We start from the raw sequence: 21,591 nt of genomic DNA on the forward strand, positions 1-21,591 counted from the left end.
TGCTGAGGTCTTGCTAGTGAAATGATGCAGAAAGTTGTGAGTAACTAGTTGTGATGATGCTCTCATCATTTACAAAGACATTCTAAACTACTCACAACAAAAAATGCACACACACACACACACACACACACACACACACACACACACACACACAAACACACACACACACACTTTTAAGGAGTGTAATAGGTGTTAATGAAACAGCATAGCGGCTACATGGTGAGATTCCACTCCTGGTGTTTCATAATGCTGCACACACACACATCACACACACACACTCCGTCACCCATGTCTGTTTGTGTTAGTGTACAGGGACAGCCATTAACCTGCCCGACATTAACTATCTGCCTAAGAACGGATGTTGAAGACATGTCCTGTATATTCAGCTCCACCGTATGTACACAATAGAAGGTGTCATGTTACTCACCTGTGTGCTGTCAAGCTTGACATAAAAAATGTCATTAGACAAAATGTTTCTGCCACAGTATTATTTTGTAATATCAGTGCTGGGCCTCTTGTGTAATGGACATGAGACACACAAGATGGAACAGATGACTGGATGGTCCTGAGTTAGTTGTCCAGAAAAAACTGTCCTTTTTGTAGTTAGCTGCGAAATCTTTCTATACTTTTATACATACGGATTTGATAATATTGATAAGGAAAATAATAAAGACTAGGTGATGATGGTTCAGAGATACTGTATTACAGCAACAGCAACGTTCTAAAGTGTTTTATTCCTCTTCTACCTCAGCAATTTCCCAAATTAGCATTTTTCTTTATTAAAGAATGAACAGCCGTTCCCTCACTTTCTGTTGAAGCTGAAAAGAAATCAATGCAAGCTTGTTCCTAAGCCAGTGTTGAAAATACTAATGCTTTCAAATTATACAGTTACAAAATAGAATTGTTTATCCTAGAAATGCAATAACTTAGTGTCATCTCTATTGGTGGCTAGATCATTAAAACAATTCAGTGTGCTGTTGAATTATTCTGTCCTCAAAAAAAGCTTCTTTAGTAACAGTGAAGCTAGCCAAGCTAACGGTGAAGCTAGCCAAGCTAACAGTGAAGCTAGCCAAGCTAACGGTGATGCTACCCAAGCTAACGGTGATGCTACTCAAGCTAACATTGAAGCTACTCAAGCTAACAGTGAAGCTAGCCAAGCTAACGGTGAAGCTATCCAAGCTAACGGTGAAGCTATCCAAGCTAACGGTGAAGCTATCCAAGCTAACGGTGAAGCTAGCCAAGCTAACAGTGAAGCTAGCCAAGCTAACGGTGAATCTAGCCAAGCTAACGGTGAATCTAGCCAAGCTAACGGTGAAGCTAGCCAAGCTGCTGGATTAAATGGCAGAATTTCAAATTCTCTAGTGCTATACAAGGGCATGATGATGGAAAGGTTTAGACATATTTCCTTTACAACCCATAGAAAGCTTCTGTAAAAGAGTAATACTGTCATTTTTGCTAGCAATATTTTTTTGGTTTTAAAGTTTGATAGACTCTTTGTACTGCACAGGAACTCTGAACCAAAAATGGGTGACGTGACATACGGCTAAGTACGGTGACCCATACTCAGAATTCGTTCTCTGCGTTTAACCCATCCAAAGTGCACACACACAGCAGTGAACAAACACACACCGTGAACACACACCCAGAGCAGTGGGCAGCCATTTATGCTGCAGCGCCCGGGGAGCAGTTGGGGGGTTCGGTGCTTGCTCAAGGGCACCTCAGTCATGGCCGGCCCGAGACTCAAACCCACAACCTTAGGGTTAGGAGTCAGACTCTCTAACCATTAGGCCACGACTTTATTTATTTACCTTACTAGTGGGAACGCAGGGTTATACTGTTTGGGTGCATTATATAACCAACTGTGTGCATCTGACTACACAAACATCCATATGCGAGTCTTCTCCAAACGGTTTCCATGAACTTGATCACTCGAACTTAACATGTTCCAGCATGACGGTTCCCCTGTAAACAAAGCAAGAGCCATGAAAAGGTTTGGTTAAGGTTGGAGTGACCAGCACAAAGCCCTGAACCACACCCACTGAACCACCAAAAATAGGATGTTCCACAAGCACACACAGGTCTTATGATCAGGTGTCCACATACTTTTAAGTGAATCACAGATGTTCAGCCTGAGAGAGGCTACGCTTTATAAAAGCACACTGTGTTTTATGCCTCATGGGATGCTGCACTAAAGAAGGACATTTTGTATGGTGCATCTGTGAGTGTTTCTTGTTTTTGCCTGTTTCCAGCAGTGCCAATTGGCTTTAGTTAAATCAAGCTTCATTCTGTTAGTTCGGAGCTGCGTGGGTCTTTCTTAGTGCCAGTCGGACTGTGTGCCAGCATGATCGTGCAAGTCACAGTGTGGAAATAAGTAGTAAGCGCCAGAGTCTCAGTGAGACTGGCATCTCTCCAGAATTCAGCTCCTCTCCTGGAGGATAGAGCATTTTGCTGTGTGGTATATTCATCTCAAGTCGAGTACACAGACTGAATCATTACTGACACCTTCACAGCTTCTATACTCACATCAGCCTGAAAGTGACCGTCGCTGTAGAATGTTGATATGTACGTCAGTCTTTTTATACACTCAGAGCACCATTGCAGGAACACGACTGCTACACGACTCCACCACAGAGCCATGCTGTCGGTCAGTATGTGCTTTCAGTGGTCCTCCTACAGTTACAGATGGCTTCTCCAGCCCTTACGTGTGTATTTTTGTGTATTTGCGCCCCTGCCTCAGCTGCTTAGAATAGAGAAGGGCATTTGGTAATGCTCTGTGACTAACTATGAGCCATGCTGCTTGACTAACACTTTACCACGGGCACTTCTGCAATCTCTCAGCCTCTGTCCGTGGACTTTGACTGGCTGTTTTGCTGAGGTGGGTGGCCTAATGGCCATGAAAAATGATCAGCACTATTATTAGGTGCATTTTTTGTGTCTTCTAATTCCCTTTCTAGCTCTTTCTCTCATTCTGCCTCTTATTCATTGCTTCCCAGAATGAAATGTTCTAACTGTCAAGTTCAGTCTTCATATCTTTCTATATATACATTATTTCCTAACTGTTGTCTACACCGACTCTCAGTTCTAGCTTTAGTGTCTCCATTTCGATATGAACTGTGTGTGTGTGTGTGTGTGTGTGTGTGTGTGTGTGTGTGTGTGTGTGTGTGTGTGTGTGTGTGTGTGTGTGTGTGGGCATTGTTATGAGATGCTATTGACTGGGGAAACACTGCATTATTTGTAGGTGATCTTAAGTTGCACACTCCAATGCAGTGTTGTCAAACTGCTAAGGTCAGCGTTCTACCTCATTTTGCACAATTGATTACAATTCTTTGTTAAATAAGAGCGCATATATGTGCTGAAATTGTTCTGTCAGTTAAGAGCAAACACTGTACTGTAAGTGTTTGACCTTCCTGGACTTGTGTGCAACAACCTTGCATAGATTGCTGCTCCAGTGAATTAGAGCTGCACAATTAATTGCATACATAATTTGCTCGCAATGTTTGGGGCTGGCAAAATGTTTCTCCATGAAAAATTATGCAGGAATTACACTGTTATTTGTTATGGGGATAAAAATATAAAGTGTGTGTGGCCTAAGGGTTGTCCTATTGTCCTTCTATCCATCCATCCATCCATCCATCCTTTCTTTATATCCATATTTTTTTCCTTCTATCCAGCTTTCCATCTATCCATTTATCTGCACATTCTTCCATAAATTCCTTTATTTATCCTTCTATCCATCTATTCAACATCCATCCATCCATCCATCCATCCATCCATCTATATACATGTGAACCCAAAGTGGGCATGGTCCAAGGGTTTTCACTTCCATCCATCTATCAACCCAATTAGTCTGAAGCCTACTACAGTATAAAGAATGGGGAAAAGAAGTGAAAAACAAATCCAGATGGCTCACAAGACTTCTCACAAACCTCATGACATTATCTCTTACTGCAGTTCACTTATGACTCAATTGAGGTGACTATGAAGTCCATGGCATATGATTTACATCATTTCTATCCTAATTAAATCATTTAGTGAGCCATCATGCAGACACCAGTAGACACCACTCCTGGAAGACTCCCACACTTCTTATGGTGATCAGTACTCTGTACTTATTTGCAGTGAACCTTCAGTGTAGGGGGAGATATTAATCCAATCCATGGAAATGTTACAGAAAAATGACTTCTACACATTCAACGATGTTGTCATTTCTGTACTCACTATTCTTTAGCACAAAGTTGGCTAGGTGTTTTCCACTGGCCGTTTTGTTCACCTCGGTTTATTCAGCATTACTATACAGACTTACCACAGAGTTTACTAGGATGTTAATTTCTTTTAACTGTGTCATGTAGCACATTTGCCTACACTTTTCCTTTTCACTGTTCATTTTCATTGTAAACCAGCCTCGTTCTGCTCTTCCATCTATCTCACAGGTGCATGTGTTTGACCTGAGCATCAACAAATACGAAGCCATATGCCAGCAGGCTGTGGTGTCTAAGAAGACCAAGCTAACTCACATCGAGTTTAACCCAGTGTACCCCATCATCATCGTGGGAGATGACCGAGGCTACGTCACCAGCCTGAAGCTTTCACCCAATCTCCGCAAGAAGCCAAAGGTAAAAAACAAACAAAAAGAAAACTTTGACAAACTGCCCACAGGAGCTCCTGGCTGATAGCCTCAGGCACCAACTCATGATGTTTTATGTCAGTATATTAATAGTTTCCTGGCTTGATATCCATTTCCACTTAGCTAGAGTTTCAACATCATTAAGTCAAGGCAAGATTTGATTTTGTACCTCACATATGCTGTAATAACAACTGAGGAACATATTCAGTGTACTCGAGCCATTCCTGCTGTGGGAAATTTCTCATTTATTATTGATTTACTGAGACCAGAAAAATAATTAAAAGTTAAGGTTTCTCACCACAGCCCAATTAGGCTTGCAGGAATTCATTTTATCATTGTATAACCATTTAAAATGGGGCACGGTGTATTGGTTAGCACGTTTGCTTCGGGGTTGGGGGTTCGATTCCCGCCTCCGCCTTGTGTGTGTGGAGTTTGCATGTTCTCCCCGTGACTCAGGGGTTTCCTCCGGGTACTCCGGTTTCCTCCCCCGGTCCAAAGACATGCATGGTAGGTTGACTGGTATCTCTGGAAAATTGTCCATAGTGTGTGAGTGTGTGTGTGTGTGAATGAGAGTGTGTGTGTGCCCTTCGATGGGTTGGCACTCCGTCCAGGGTGTATCCTGCCTTGATGCCCGATGACGCCTGAGATAGGCACAGGCTCCCCGTGACCCGAGAAGTTCGGATAAGCGGTAGAAAATGAATGAATGAATGAATGAATGAATGAATGAATGAATGAACCCTTTAACCTGGTCATCCATGCTTCTCGAATTTTTCGAATTTTTGATTTCATTTTCCTCCAGCATAATTTTTGTCAGTTCCCACCCACTATCTTGTCCATCAATCAATCAATCAATCAAATTTTATTTATAGAGCACCTTACAACAGCCAAAAGGAGCACAAGGTGCTTTCCAGTAAAACAACAATAAAAACCAAAATAAATAGAATCAATAAGAACACAATGAACATAAAATGTATTTCCATGTATGATGCCCATCCATTTAAGACGGCACAGAAATCCAGCCACTGAATTAGCTTAAACTCCTCCCCAGTCACCTCACAAGGCTACCAAACAAGCTCGAAGGAGAGAAGCACTAACTCTTATATTGCACATCCAGATTGTTTTATTCCTCTTCTACAACAATCTGCCACATTATATTATTTTCATTAAAGTACAACACGTCAAACATTTTCTCCGTGTATAGTTAGGGTTCATATGGTTCAAGTGAAACTTCCATGAAACTAATTAGCTTCTCCTAATGCTCACGATACAGCATCTATACAGTAAATTCTCTTGAGAGTTTTGTTAATGCTTTAAACAGCCATGAGAGACAGGAAAGAAAAGATGTTGACTTTTACAAAACGCTGACACTGGAGACTCCTTTAACATACCAATCATTACAACAGCACATTTTTTTAATTCCATTCATTACAACCCACACAAGAGACCATAATAAATCAGAACAAGCTCATTAATATTGCAGCTTCACTACTGTCAGATCTGCTGTTATAGAGAATGAAGGGAACCTTCTGAGCAGGCAGATATGAGACTTCAACAGCACTGTGGTATTAAACGTTTTAACATTCGGCTCTGTTCCATATGAGAGCGGTATATAAGCTCTGCCTGTTCTCACTGCACCGAAGCGCCTTTCGCAGGACCGTCATCTCTTAGCTCATTTGCTTATTTTCTCCTGTCCATCCCATCGTTCATATTCAGCCATAAACACGCTGATTCTCTATTTTAATCCCGATTGATACGTTCTGTCCAACATTAAGCTACTCAGTATTCATGCATTTATTTGCATTATTATTGCAAGTGACTGTCGGGTTTTATGAGGGTTGTTTTATCCATCTAGAATGAATCAGTGATCATGAGTAAGGCCTAAGCCTGCACTGTGCGGGATAAATAACAGTGTCACACAGACTGAGCTGCTCCCAGCAGATAATGATCATCTCTTAGCTTCCTTTCTCTCTCTCTCTCTCTCTCTCTCTCTCTCTCTCTCTCTCTCTCTCTCTCTCTCTCTCTCTCTCTCTCTCTCTCTCATATTCCCGTCCACACTCAATATGTTGCGGAAACAAGCTGCCATGTGGGTGTTTGCCAAACTAAGCAAAAGTGCAAAGTGTTTTCTTTTGTCATTGCAAAAATCCAGATCCGTGTGGTCACCGCTGCTCTGCGTCAGCTTCCAAACGTTTGTACAGATTACAGCAGCTGTGGTGTTAAATGTCACAGGCCAACAGTACATCATGGTAAAGAGCTGCTGTTATATACACGCTGCATAACGGACTGTCGCAGCAGTTACAAGGACATATTAAAGGTAATATGGGAGCAAAGTGAGACATTTACTCGGATGTATTAAAGAGCTGATGTATTAAAGCATGACAGTAATATTTTTTCGTTTTTAATCCACTAAACAAGTTAGTTCTCATTTATAACAAATGTAAACGCTCTATTTTTTGCTTTTTCTTGAAGTTCTCACTCACTCACTCACTCACTCACTCACTCACTTTTTACCGCTTATCCGAACTTCTCGGGTCACGGGGAGCCTGTTCCTATCTCAGGCGTCATCGGGCATCAAGACAGGATACACCCTGGACGGAGTGCCAACCCATCACAGGGCACACACACACACACACACACACTCATTCACTCACACACTCACACACTATGGACAATTTTCCAGAGATGCCAATCAACCTACCATGCATGTCCTTGGACCGGGGGAGGAAACCGGAGTACCCGGAGGAAACCCCCGAGGCACGGGGAGAACATGCAAACTCCACACACACAAGGTGGAGGCGGGAATCGAACCCCCAACCCCGGAGGTGTGAGGCAAAAGTGCTAACCACTAAGCCACCGTGCCCCCTTTTCTTGAGGTTGAATAAGACTTCATAATAAATACCCCAAAGCCCTAAAGAACAGCTTTGTGATACACGTCTTGACATTGAAGACTGCATCCATGGAAGCTACATAAACATTTCCTAATAGAAAACTTTACCATATCAACGATTTGAGCTGTTAGTGTAGAAACAATAATGACTTAGAAGGCGCACATTAACATTACACCTGAGCTGCTGGTGCAGGAAATGAATCAGACTGGAGAATTCACCAACTCTGTGGTGTAGCATTTTATTAGCTTTGATACGTTACTGTATTATTTTTGATACATGTCTTAATACTGTATCGTGCTTTCTACTCAGAAAAGAAAGACTTTTATATTGATCGCTATTTGAATCGATACAATTCTCATATAGCTGCAAAGAAAGTAGAGAAAAATCATCTACAGCTTCTGGGAGTCTTTTACAAATACACTCAAGTATGACCTTTATGTTTCCCAAGCTTGTTTATTACCCCACTCGGGGTGTGTGCGTGTGTGCGTGTGATGTAGATCAATGTGGTCCTGGTGTGGGCGACAGGTTAAATCGCAGTCTACAACAGAGACAAAAAGAGCAGCCTGGACACTGAGCAGTGAATGGTGTTAGTTCACACTAGTGCAGGGACATCCATCCTCCCCTCCATCCTCTCTTTCATCCTCCCCTCCATCATCCATCCTCCCCTTCATAGTCCACTCCATCCTCCCCTAAATCCTCTTTCATCCTCTCCTTCATCCTCCCCTCCATCATCCATCCTCCCCTCCATCCTCTCTTTCATCCTCCCCTCCATCATCCACTCCATCCTCCCCTCCATCACCAACCCTCCATTCTCCCCTTCAAAGGGGGCACGGTGGCTTAGTGATTAGCATGTTCGCCTCACACCTCCAGGGTTGGGGGTTCGATTCCCGCCGCCGCCTTGTGTGTGTGTGTGGAGTTTGCATGTTCTCCCCGTGCCTCGGGGGTTTCCTCCGGGTACTCCTGTTTCCTCCCCGGACCAAAGACATGCATGGTAGGTTGATTGGCATCTCTGGAAAATTGCCCGTAGTGTGTGTGTGTGTGTGTGTGTGTGTGTGTGTGGAGTTTGCATGTTCTCCCCGTGCCTCGGGGGTTTCCTCCGGGTACTCCGGTTTCCTCCCCCGGTCCAAAGACATGCATGGTAGGTTGATTGGCATCTCTGGAAAATTGCCCGTAGTGTGTGTGTGTGAGTGAATGAGAGTGTGTGTGTGCCCTGCGATGGGTTGGCACTCCATCCAGGATGTATCATGCCTCGATGCCTGATGACGCCTGAGATTGGCACAGGCTCCCCGTGACCCGAGGTAGTGAGGATAAGCGGTAGAAAATGAATGAATAAATTGTATTGTTTTATTATCAATAAGTAAAATCACTTTCTAATATCGTTAATGACTAATTACTAATAAGTATTGTGATTGGGGGATTGGGATTATTTGGGATAACTGGAATATTCTGTGATTCCTGCTTCTATATAAAGAGTCCTATCTGTAGTCACTCAGCTTTAGACCTCATTAATATGCAGAAAGTGCATTTCTGATTAGACTTTTTGTGAGTCAGTGTAATTGCTCTGTAAAAAAGCAGTTATTACCTTACAGCCTCGATTTTCTCTTCTCTCAGGAAGCCGAGTGTTGCAGCTTTAGCTCCACGATGTCTTATTAGATCAACACATTATATTAAACACGTTTTTAAATCTGCATACGTGAAGCATCTATGCTGTGTAAGATCTGCCTGGTCAGAGCTGCTGTTATAGATGCTTAATCAAGACCTCATGACTTATTATTTGAGAATTCTTTAGCACTTTGGGTATAAATCACAGCATGAAGCATCAGGCACCGAATTCATTGCCTGTTGCCGTTCTGGTGTATTACTTGTCAGCAGGTTATTATCTGTGGATTGGACTCTTTCTGGTCAAGTGGCCACACAGTGCTACAGCCAGCTATCTATCTTACTACAAAATATTGATTTACATCATCTACTGAATTTGTGATGTCTGGATTCGGGTTCCATCTGCCAAGTCTTCTCTGCTTTAAAAAGCCATTACATGTTTTCTGAATGCATGCTGAACATGACAGCAATTAAGACCTGTTTGAAATATTCATTGAGTTTTTAACAGGAGAAACAGACCAGGGGTTTAGCAAAAGTTCTTCATGAAACTTTGGTACTTTTTAACATTTCTGATTTATAACCTTCATTCCTTCCTTCATTCACTACCGCTTATCCGAACTTCTCGGGGCACGGGGAGCCTGTGCCAATCTCAGGCGTCATCGGGCATCGAGGCTGGATACACCCTGGACAGAGTGCCAACCCATCGCAGGGCACACACACTCTCATTAACTCACACACACACACACTACAGACAATTTTCCAGAGATGCCAATCAACCTACCATGCATGTCTTTGGACCGGGGGAGGAAACCGGAGTACCCGGAGGAAACCCCCGAGGCACGGGGAGAACATGCAAACTCCACACACACAAGGCGGAGGTGGGAATCGAACCCTGAAGGGGGAAGGCGAACATGCTAACCACTAAGCCACCGTGCCCCTGATTTATAACATTTGACAGGCAATAAAATCTAAATTCTGCATCATTTTCAATCTGCAGTGCCATATTACATCTGGTCAAAGGAAATGAGCAGTACTTACCCAGCGATGAACAGTACTGTATATACAGCTCAATATATGAGGAGTCATGAAGCATATTAGTCTGTAGGTTATTCTTTTATAGAAGCTAAAGAGCAAACGTGGGGAGTAATCGCTCATCACAGTTCAATTAGTTCAGGTCCCAAGGACGTGATGAGCTCTTAGTACTTTAGTATACTGTATAGATCATTCAGAAGTTTGTCTACTGGACCTTGAGAGTCTCATATGAAGAGATAAATCGGGAAGAAATAACATTTGAGAGTAAATATATATTATTCCTGATTATACTTCTCTGGATTCATGCTAAGTAGCCTTACCGTATGTTAGTATGTTAGCCATCACTTTTTAGCCTTTTTAGGGAGATATTTAATGATTTTATATTTTATTCTGGGGGGCACGGTGGTTTAGTGGTTAGCACGTTTGCCTCACAGGGTTGCCTCACAGAGTTGCGGGTTCAATTCCCGCCCCCGCCTTGTGTGTGTGGAGTTTGCATGTTCTCCCCTTGCCTCGGGGGTTTCCTCCGGGTACTCCGGTTTCCTCCGGGTACTCCAGTCCAAAGACATGCATGGTAGGTTGATTGGCATCTCTGGAAAATTGTCCGTAGTGTGTGAGTGTGTGAGTGAATGAGAGTGTGTGTGTGCCCTGCGATGGCTTGGCACTCCGTCAAGGGTGTATCCTGCCTCGATGCCCGATGACGCCTGAGATAGGCACAGGCTCCCCGTGACCCGAGAAGTTCGGATAAGCGGTAGAAAATGAATGAATGAATGAATATTTTATTCTTTTCTTTTGTTTGCCAAAGCCAATGTCTGCAGGAATTCTTAGATTTTATTCTGTTTATTTGCTTCAGAACAAGATTGGGTAGCTTTCTTCAGAAACTATAATTTGACTGAAAAAAAAACAAACAAAAAACAAACATGACCCTGATAGCCCTGCTACTATGACACGATTCTATAAAAATCAATCGGAATATGTGTCCGTGGGCAATTTGGGTTTAAAATAAATGCTTGGACTTGTGCACCATCTCTCTGGTAGGCCACCCCCATAAAATGAGAAATCAGATGACTGGTTCTGAACCGGTCCCAGATGATCAGTCTGATGTGAAAATCAATTTAATTCCGCGCAACAGACGCTGGGAACGATTCCCATCAGAATCCTGAATCACTCCTAATCATTTACAGTTTTCTACAGAGCTTGGAGTTTGTGCAGAATAATAATAGAGAATTTAATCAAGCGAAGGAGATTGTCCTTGAAAAACGAGGAGCTTCATCAGCAGAAGTGGAAATACTAGCAGCTCATTTGGCAGCTTTATCAGCCAGATTATTACCTTTTGCATATTGGCCAAAAAATGATGCATAGAGAAATTTGTCCATAATTTGTAAAATAATATCTTTATAGCTAATGTGTTTGCAGCAGTAGCAGTAGCAGAGTAAGCACCCGTCATCCTAATGAGAGGATAATTATTCAAAATAACATGGAACAATGGATCAGCAAGAACTGGTGACATTGGAGACTGGAAATGCTTCAGGTGTCACCTCCAGATATTTACATGAGCAATATTCAAATAAGATTTAAATATTGTGAGTGATTCAGTGGAGGAAACAACTGCTTTACTGGTACATACACAATGCTAGCACTAGGGATACTGCACTAGGGATACTGCACTAAAATAAGCTAAAAGCAGTACCACAAACAGTGTCATCCTGCTGTCACACCGGGAGGAGGAAGACAGACCCAGATTCAGGATAGCTTCGAATAAGCGGGTTTAATAAATTAAGTACATAGAACAGGAACAAAGACGAAATGGAAGGATCCTCCACCACCGGCCTGCGACACCCCCTGCGGAACAGAAGTGAGATGACGTCCTCCAGGTTTGGGGCAATGCCGCAGGACACCAAAAAAAAAAAAAAATAAGGACAAAACCAGGATGGTGACACCCTCCGCGGAACAGAAGTGAGAGCGGCGTCCCTCACCGGATAAAATGTGAAGCGATGTCACCGAAAAAAGAAAAAAGTCCAGGGAGAAAATATATATATATATATATATATATATATATATATATATATGCTCCCAATAAGCCGGTCCAGGCTGGAAGCTATCCTAAGACAGACCCAGATTTAGGATAGCTTAAAAAAACTGGTTTAATAAATTAGGTACATAGAACAGGAACAAAGACGAAAACTACACAGGACAAAGGACGAGGGTAAACTGACACCGAACATAAAGTATTATACACATGGCCAAAAGTCCGGGCTGAACCGTATCACCCGCTCATAATGGCTGTCTTTGTCATTGGTGTTGTGTTGTCTATAGAGACTGAATGACTTCAGTACGGTGCATTTATTAGCCAATCAAATCCAGATAACGCGTCCTGACCCCATCACTGAATCACTAGTGATGATTCAACAAGCTCAATAAGACACAGCGGGATTCACACTGTACTCAATAATCTTACAATCTCACACTGACACTGAAATGAAAAATGAAAGCGTATTTTATGCTATTTTTTCACAGTTAAATGAGAAGTCTGAAGTAAAGACCGCTTTTCATTTCTTTCACTTTTCTTTTGTAAATTCATCCAGCCAGTGAGATACAACCAGCTGCTCAACTGCTAGAGCTTTTTTTTTTTTTTTTTTTGACTTACCTCGATGTAATAATCTGATGAAGCTCATTCAGTATGTTAAAGTGCTTTCAAACTAGCCTTTTCCCCCATAAAAGCTGTCTGGAGTGACGTTGCTGCTGACACATGTACTGTATAAAATAGAAAAAGAAAACTACATCATAATGCTCTTACAGTATCACTCCTAGCTTGCGGGCTAGATTAGCCCTAATTTTTTAGCGGTAAGAAAAAAACGAACGGAGACGAGGGCGGTTTCGTCGTCGCTGTACGTAGGAAATCAAAAAGGAGCTGGATCAGTATGTTCACTCACCGATCTGTCACTTCATCTATTTCTACCAAGTTCTAGGATACAATTTCCATCTGATGATCTTGAACGCAGAATGTAACAATTCACAACCATTTTAATTTGAGAATGTCATAAAAACGAAGCTGAAGTCGAGTATGATAGCCTCTTCACTTCACTTCACTTCACTTCACTTCACTTCACTTCACGTTCTAATTATTGCAGAATTTTGAAATGGTGAATTTCAACTTGTTGAGCCACAAATGGACATTTTATTACTTTAGAGATCTGAAAAGTGAAATCGATGTGATGTGACATACGGCTAAGTACGATGACCCATACTCCATACCCATACCCATACATAATTTGTTCTCTGCGTTTAACCCATCCAAAGTGCACACACACACAGCAGTGAACACACACACACACACCGTGAACACACACACGGAGCAGTGGGCAGCCATTTATGCTGCGGTGCCCGGGGAGCAGTTGGGGGGGGGTTCAGTGCCTTGCTCAAGCTGTGAATGCTGAATTATTCTTAAAAAAGGCTTCTTTAGTAACAGTGAAGCTAGCCAAGCTAACGGTGAAGCTAGCCAAGCTAACGGTGAAGCTAGCCAAGCTAACGGTGAAGCTAGCCAAGCTAACGGTGATGCTACCCAAGCTAACAGTGAAGCTAGCCAAGCTAACGGTGATGCTACCCAAGCTAACATTGAAGCTAGCCAAGCTAACGGTGAAGGTAGCCAAGCTAACGGCCCGAAGACTCGAACCCACGACCTTAGGGTTCAGAGTCAGACTCTCTAACCATTAGGTCATGACTTCCCCTAGCTGGAATGTGAGATCTCAGACCTGAGATCTTTTCACCCAGTAGAACCGTATAATACTAAGGTCACAAAGGACCTCCAGCACAAAAACTCTTATCTTCCATTACTTTACTCAGAAGTTAACAGTTTCTATGTTCCTGTCACCTTGAGCTACTTTATTTTTTATAAAGCCTTTGAAGAGATCTTCTTGTATCGGTGTGGAAGCCTCGGTGGATTTTGCCACATCAGTTCCTCTGGCATATTTTTTATAGTTATTTATATCTAATACTGAACATGGCAGTGCTACTTTATTAAAAATGATCTTCTGTATAATGAATGAGTGTGAATGATCTAGAGGAAGATTATGTAACAGCCTAGTTTACTCTGACCTTGTTTTCCCCAGCAGTCAGCAGTTACTAAGATTTAGCGCAGGGTTTAATGACTCCAAGAATAAAACAGGGATTTATTTGCAGTTTTCAACTGAACTGCACCTCGGGGCGTCTTGTTAGGTTCATTAGAGCGTCTGTGAGGCCAGTAACCATAGCGATGATCTTTGATAGGGAGCGCGGCCCATTCGGCGCCCTTCTTCCGAGGAAATGATGTGTCTAAATCATTGTCAGCCCAAACCAGAGGCGCTTGCCTGTCGGCCGTGTCTGGCTCAGCGTTGTGTGCTCTGTGGCACGGAACAAGGGGAAATGCTTTCTTTCTTTTTCGACTTTCCAGCTTAAAATGGAAACAAACATTTTATAGTCAGTGTCTGCATTCGGTGTTTACAATATTACACAAGCTGATTGGTTTAAGGGGGGGCACGGTGGCTTAGTGGATAGCACGTTCGCCTCACACCTCCGGGGTTAGGGGTTCGATTCCCGCCTCCGCCTTGTGTGTGTGGAGTTTGCATGTTCTCCCCGTGCCTCGGGGGTTTCCTCCGGGTACTCCAGTTATCTCCCCCGGTCCAAAGACATGCATGGTAGGTTGAATGTCATCTCTGGAAAATTGTCCGTAGTGTGTGAGTGTGTGTGTGTGTGCCCTGCGATGGGTTGGCACTCCGTCCAGGGTGTATCCTGCCTCGATGCCCGATGACACCTGAGATAGGCACAGGCTCCCCGTGACCCGAGGTAGTTCGGATAAGCGGTAGAAAATGAATGAATGATTGGTTGGTTTAATACGACCGAAACCTTTCTCTTTCTTTTTCCTTGTCTTTGTAGGAGAAGAAGGGACAGGAGGTCCCAAAGGGGCCAGAGGTGGAGGTAGAAAAGCTGGAGAAACTGCTGAGTCTACTGAGAGATACAGACAGCCCTGTACAGAAGTAACCGACTAACACCACACCTCAAGTGCTCTTAAACATCACAGCTGTCCCGGCTTACGGTCTTACAAAACACACACGTGTATATAAGTATGTAATGAATAAAACATAAGACATGCTACTGTAGGAATATCAATCATTAACATGTTAGACTGATGACAAGGTGTGACACAAATCCGAGGTACTTTTCATAGCACGGCAATTTGCAGATACTTACAATATTTTAATGTTGTGAAATGTTCCTGTTATCACTTGTGTTCCAGCAGCTACTGTATAAACCATCCTTCCTCTTACACACCTCCTTTTCTCTATTTTGAAGTTAAATAAACAAGTTAAGACAAACGAAATGAAACTCTAAAACCTGTCCTGATATGGAAAACTTTAAAGTTAAACTTTAAACGTCTCCTCGGAGAAAACCTGGAAAACGACCATATAAACGATTGTATTTGCCTTTTATATTTATGACATTTGTAGTTTTATTTTTCATATTCTATCCTTTATTATCAAACATCTCTTCTATGTGCTATATGAATCCCTTCACCCCAACCAACCCATCGCCCATATTAAAGACAAGGATCCTGCCTTCTGGGGTGCTGATGTGTTTATTAATACCATTCGTCATGTCTACACCGCCGGTTCGTTACCTCCAGATCATATGCAAATGGGATGAGAAGATATTTGTTTATTGGTTCCTCAGGCCCTTTAAATAAGCAAGCAATGAGTAAAAGAAAAAAAAAAGTCCCAACAACTCTTGTTTGATATTAAAATGCATCAGTCACACACTTGTAAGCACTACGGTGGAGCGCCTCTTCAAGACCCAGGTGTATGCGTCATTATTAGCACAGTATTGATTGGTAGTCGGTCCACTGGCCAAGCAGAGTGTGTGGGTTGAGTGCAACTCTGGCAGCCATGACTGGACTGTGGTGAAGAGGACCATAAGTGTCTCTTTACCTTTATATAAACCACTCAAAGCTGAGTGCTAATGAATCAAAGAGCTCAGACATCAGAGACCACGGCGAGCGGGCCATGCTGACGCCGCACGGTCTTACATACAGTAGGAACCCCAACTAAACAGGCTTGGAGCGATGGTGAAGAAACATATCTCTACTTCTCTAAGCGTAGAAAAGCTCATGAGGACACGTATGTGTTCTGACGACTGTTATAGAACAGAAGTGGATTCTGTGAATGGTGGCTGCCATTAAATTTAGCTACTATATTACCGTACTAAGTGGACACTCCGTGACGTGGTCTCTGTGGAGTGTCCATCTTCTCCAAACCTTGCTCATTCCTGGTTTCATGCTAATGCTCAGGTGGTGAGGAGATACTTGTGCTCATGCTTCTGCTGGGTGTTTGCCGGTGCTAGCACTGGAACCCTCTCCTGACTTGAAGGCACTTTGCATGCCTTGTACAGGATGAGAAAAAGAACAAGAAGGAGAACAGCCACCAGGACATTACACACTATAGCCACTACTGCTGCAGTGGACAGTCCTACACCAATGTCTCTGGACTCCATGTCGAAAGCAGTGAAGTAATCGCTGCAGTCCTGGACGAGTGAGACAATGACGCCAAGGCGTTAAGCTGTTCAAAACCCCGTCTGAAGATCACAACAAACAGAGACGCTTTTCTCCTCTGCCATACTGCACTGTCATCCTGCTCAGTCCTCTTCTCCTTCAACGGGAATAATATGCGTCCTAGTTTCCTCCCTTCACATCTGTTCAAGTGCTTCAATCGTCTCATGCACAGCGATCAAGAGGATGCTGCAGAAGGAATCCGTAACCTAGTGCGAACTGTTATATGTTAATGCTTTGCTTTAGTTGTGCACCATGAGGCAGGTATGCAACATCTCCTGCTTGCAGTAATGTCCAGCTTCGATGTGGTCGTCCAGGTTTATCACGCAGACGCTGATGTTCTTCGTAAAGCTCCTCCGAGTGTCTTCAAAGCCGTTCTTTTCTCTCTGAAAAAAAAAAAAGAAGTAATCGTTGGATCAGAAAAGCTTTTATGAAAGAGTTTTCCTTTTCCTATCTGACTGCAGTCATTAAAACCTCTACGCATAATAATACTGAATTTGAGATGTTGCCAACAGAAAACCACTCATCATCATCTCTATTTCCCAAACTAAGAATAAAGTATTGGCACCCCAGCTTTGATTAGCTTGCCCATTGTCATTACTGCAGGCCAAAAACCTGCTGTTTCTTGAGCTTATTAGGAGCTCATTAGAGGAAAATCTCCAGTGTCTTTGGCTCCCCGGGATCTGTTAATGAGAAACAGAAAAATCGTACAGACGGCCAGATTCCGTTCAATCAGAAGGCAAGTAAAAATGCATCAAATCATAAACACACCAGCAGAAAATATACAACTAAAGATAAAACTAGCAAAACAAACACAAACGGATAAGCAGCAAAGACACAACAAACTTAAAAAAAACAGCACAAACAAATAAGCTCCGCCTCTTACATCAGAATGGAAGTGTTCTAGCCAGGGCAGTGTGTGTATGTGTATGTGTGTGTTTGTGTGTATGTGTGTGTGTATATGTGTGTGTGTTTGTGTGTGTATGTATGTTTGTGTGTATGTGTGTGTGCTTGTGTGTATATGTGTGTGTATGTGTGTGTATGTGTGTGTTGTGTTTGTGTGTTTGTTTGCATGTGTGTGTGTTTGTGTGTGTATGTGTGTGTGTGTGTATGTGTGCTTGTGTGTATGTGTGTGTGTTTGTATGTTTGTGTGTGTGTTTGTGTGTATGTGTGTGTGTTTGTATGTTTGTGTGTGTGTTTGTGTGTATGTGTGTGTGTTTGTATGTTTGTGTGTTTGTGTGTGTGTGTTTGTATGTTTGTGTGTTTGTGTGTGTGTGTGTGTTTGTTTGTATGTTTGTGTGTTTGTATGTTGTTTTTTTTTTTTTTTTATTTTTTTTTTGTTTTATTTGTGTGTTTGTTGTGTCTTTTATTTTATTTTTTTTTTTTTTTATTTTTTTTTTTTTTATGTTATTTTATTTTTTTTTTTTTTTATTTTTTTTTTTTTTTTTTTTATTTTATAATAATTTTTTTTTTTAATATATTTTATTATTTTTTTTTTTTATATTTTTTTCTTTTTTTTTTTTTTTTTTTTTTTTTTTTTTTTTTTTTTGTGTGTGTGTGTGTGTGTGTGTGTGTGTGTGTGTGTGTGTTCAACACTAGGGACATAATTTTCTGTTCCTGAATTGGCAAGAGAATATTTTGGGGAATTTTTTTCAAGGTAAAAAAGGTTTGGTGGAGGTACAATAGGAGAAACTATAAAGAACTTGTACTGTATATACTGACATACTCTCTCTCTCCTTCTTTCTTTCATGCTCTCTTTTTACTCTCTCTCTCTTTCTCTGATGTATTCAGGTGCTCATACTGCCACCTGTCTGAGTTTCCCATCTGCTGTAACATCTCTCTCTCTCTCTCTCTCTCTCTCTCTCTCTCTCTCTCTCTCTCTCTCTCTCTCTCTCTCTCTCTCTCTCTCTCTCTCTCTCTCCCCCTCTCACTTACTCACACACTCACATATGGTCACACTTTGCATGCTGCCAATACTTTCCATAGACCTATTTATTCAGTGGCAATAAACAAACGATCATGAAACGAGCGCTTCAGGACATGAGGTAGTGTGAATGACATGTCGGACTTTCTCCAGATATCAAAGCTGAAAAAAAAAATTTCATTAAAACCAAAAACAAAACAAAACAAAAAGGTAAAGTTCTGCCATCTGTCCTGTTGTTTAATCTGTATTGGGCAACGTGTGCTTAGTCTATTTTTACTTGGGGGGGGGGGAAATCGGGAAAAACGTAGACACGTCTGCAAAGCAGGTCGAAAAACAACATCTGACGTGTGCACGAAATCTACAGACTGTTCTAGAAAGAAATCAGTCCCACTGCTTCACTTCTTTATATCATTCCGTGTGTTTTTCCTTCAATCGTCTGTGATGCTGTCGCAAAAAAATCGGACATTTACGGATGTATAACATAAAGCAAATGATCCGATGTTGGTTATTTAAAAATGTATATCTGTTATATATGAATAAATGACATGTTTTTTTTTGTCAACTGATTAAGGAGTTGTTAAGCCAAAGGTGGATGTGCTGTTGCTTGTATCTCAGTAATACGTCCGGGAAACAGAACGCTAACGGCAGTCAGCAACCACGGGTGCCAATACATTCCTCCACTGGAGAGAAAATATGCTGTAGAGGATGTTAAGAGCAGGATTTGACACGCGGTGTTGAAAGCTATATCGATATGAGGAGTTATTGCATTGCTGTGGATGAAACTCGAACTGCATTAGGTTCTACTCTATTAGAGAGAATTTACTGTCGGCACGATGATAAAGACAGAAGACTTCACGCCAAGGCTAACGTGAGCACTAAGATAACTTTACAGGGTTTCAAGAAATGATGTGTGAAAATAAATAAAATTAAAGCTTAAAAAGAGAAAAAAAATCAATTTTAGCGAGTTTTGACTCATCAGACCAATCAGCGGGCTGCACCGTTTTTTTAGCTCCGCCCACTTGTATGTCCGTCGTACACCGAAAGGCATATTTTAAGAATAGATCGTTATAAAAAAACGCAAAAAATAATAGCATAAAACATGTATTACATCATCATATATCAATAGTAACTAAAATCTAATTACAAAGTAATCGAGTAATTATTGAATCGAGTCGTTAGTAGTAAAATGAATAGAAACGAATAAGCAATTAAAATAAGAAGTGCTGAGTTCTCGCTACACTTTGTACTGTATACTGTAGAGTGATGAGTTCATCTCGGTCAAACACACCGAACTGAGGATAAAATGTATGGCTCACTTTTAATTACAGTAAAGCTTCGATCATGAAGAGGTTCTGGTTAGGTGTCAGGTTGGTACAGTATTTCTAGTAGTGAGCTTCCTACTTGTGTAGAGCACAAAGGGCAGCTGCATGCTGAGCAGTCCGTGTCCCTGAAGAGGAACTCCTCCTCCTCCTCCTCCTCCTCCTCCACACACACACACACACACACAACAATCCACATGTTAGTACACACTAAACAAACAGCCTCACACATTCCTCTGAACTTTCTGAGTCTCTGCTTCATTCACTCAAACAATTATCTTCCTACTCCAGTCAATACAAACACACAGCGAACCCTCTGAGCGTTCATTTGCATAAAAACACAACCCGCCGTTCACCCACCTTGTTTCCAGAGAAGCTCCGAAGCCCCACTGCACACTGGAAAGCAGAGCCACTCGTGCACACTCAAGCTGCTGAATCACAAATGGAGGAGAGTCTAAAAGGAGAGAGCGCAGATTATAGCACGCTAGCATGAGGCCTGTTCCGCTTAGATTAAATCCGCCCCCGTTTGGGGAGACTGGGAAGGGAAATGATAGTGACGGACCCCTCCTGCAGCGTGCAAGTGTGTGTGTGTGTGTGTGTGTGTGTGTGTGTGTGTGTGTGTGTGTGTGTGTGTGTGTGTACTCTACTGCATGTAGTCTGCTGAATAAAGTCACTCTAGAATACACGGAGACGTTAACCAATGTTACCAAATTACAATGAAATTCACTTTAGAGCACCTCGTCTTGTATTGTGACTCTGTACCATAACCAGTGTGAGTCATTCAGCCTCCTAGCTGGTGTCTATTAGGCCACTTTCAAATCGCACCTTTTTAGCCGTACGATCAGAAGAGAGTTTAGTTTTGAAACACTTCTCTCCGGAAGTTAAGAACAGATATCTCATCATTAGAAGGAACGGTTTGTTGTTGTTGTTTCTCAAAGCTCCTAATGGACTGGTTGCTCAGTGGCATTGCGCATTTTGCTCAGAAGATAAACACACAGAGAAGGGGGCACTTGTGTGCTAAACACCGCTGGAAGAGATGCAAGGCCAGGCTGGATTCTCGGAGAAGGCAGATGGAAGAGAGAGGAAGAGAGAGAAGGAGGAGAGGAGAGGAGAGGAGAAGAGAGCGCTACACACAGTATGTAATTATATACGCTCTACGAGGAGCTCTACACGGCAGTGTTTTACACAAACGCCTGACAGCAACACACAATAACTCTCGTTTTTTTTTCTTCTTCCTGTGTGTGTGTGTGTGTGTGTTTGTGTGTGTGTGGGTAAAGAGATCTAGGCAGTGTATTAGACTCCAGCTCAGACATGTGAGGTGAGAACTGTACTGTAGCTGAGCTATTCTGGGGGATTTGTGAGAGTGCGCTCGACCGAACCCGCTTGGTGCTGCTCACGCTCTTTATAATGACTCAAACATCCCAAAGGTCACGCCGTGTGGAGTGTCCGTCTCGTGCGTTAATAAAACCCCAAACGCAGCCTGGAGTCACAATAAACAGCACAATGAGCACGCACAAATCACCGTCGGTCTCTTTCATCAGACTCTTGCGTAGGGTTTTGAGTGAAAGAACGCCACCCACATGTTACAATACACACGGACGGATCTGTCAGAGCAGGCATCAATGAGATCACAG

The 21,591-nt window shown here is 42.3% G+C and overlaps 1 protein-coding gene across 1 annotated transcript in view; it reads left to right on the forward strand.

The window, feature by feature from the left end:
- Nucleotides 1-15,493, forward strand: part of dnai1.2 (dynein, axonemal, intermediate chain 1, paralog 2) — a 26,161-nt gene extending 10,668 nt beyond the window's left edge. The window contains exons 19-20 of the mRNA XM_027152693.2: nt 4,431-4,613; nt 15,049-15,493. Of these exons, the coding sequence (XP_027008494.2) occupies nt 4,431-4,613; nt 15,049-15,153 (288 nt within the window). The 3' untranslated portion in view covers nt 15,154-15,493. The remainder of the gene's footprint in view (nt 1-4,430; nt 4,614-15,048) is intronic.
- Nucleotides 15,494-21,591: the final 6,098 nt, after the last annotated feature.

Source organism: Tachysurus fulvidraco, chromosome 21 (genome assembly GCF_022655615.1).
Source record: "Tachysurus fulvidraco isolate hzauxx_2018 chromosome 21, HZAU_PFXX_2.0, whole genome shotgun sequence".
Lineage (NCBI taxonomy): Eukaryota > Metazoa > Chordata > Actinopteri > Siluriformes > Bagridae > Tachysurus > Tachysurus fulvidraco.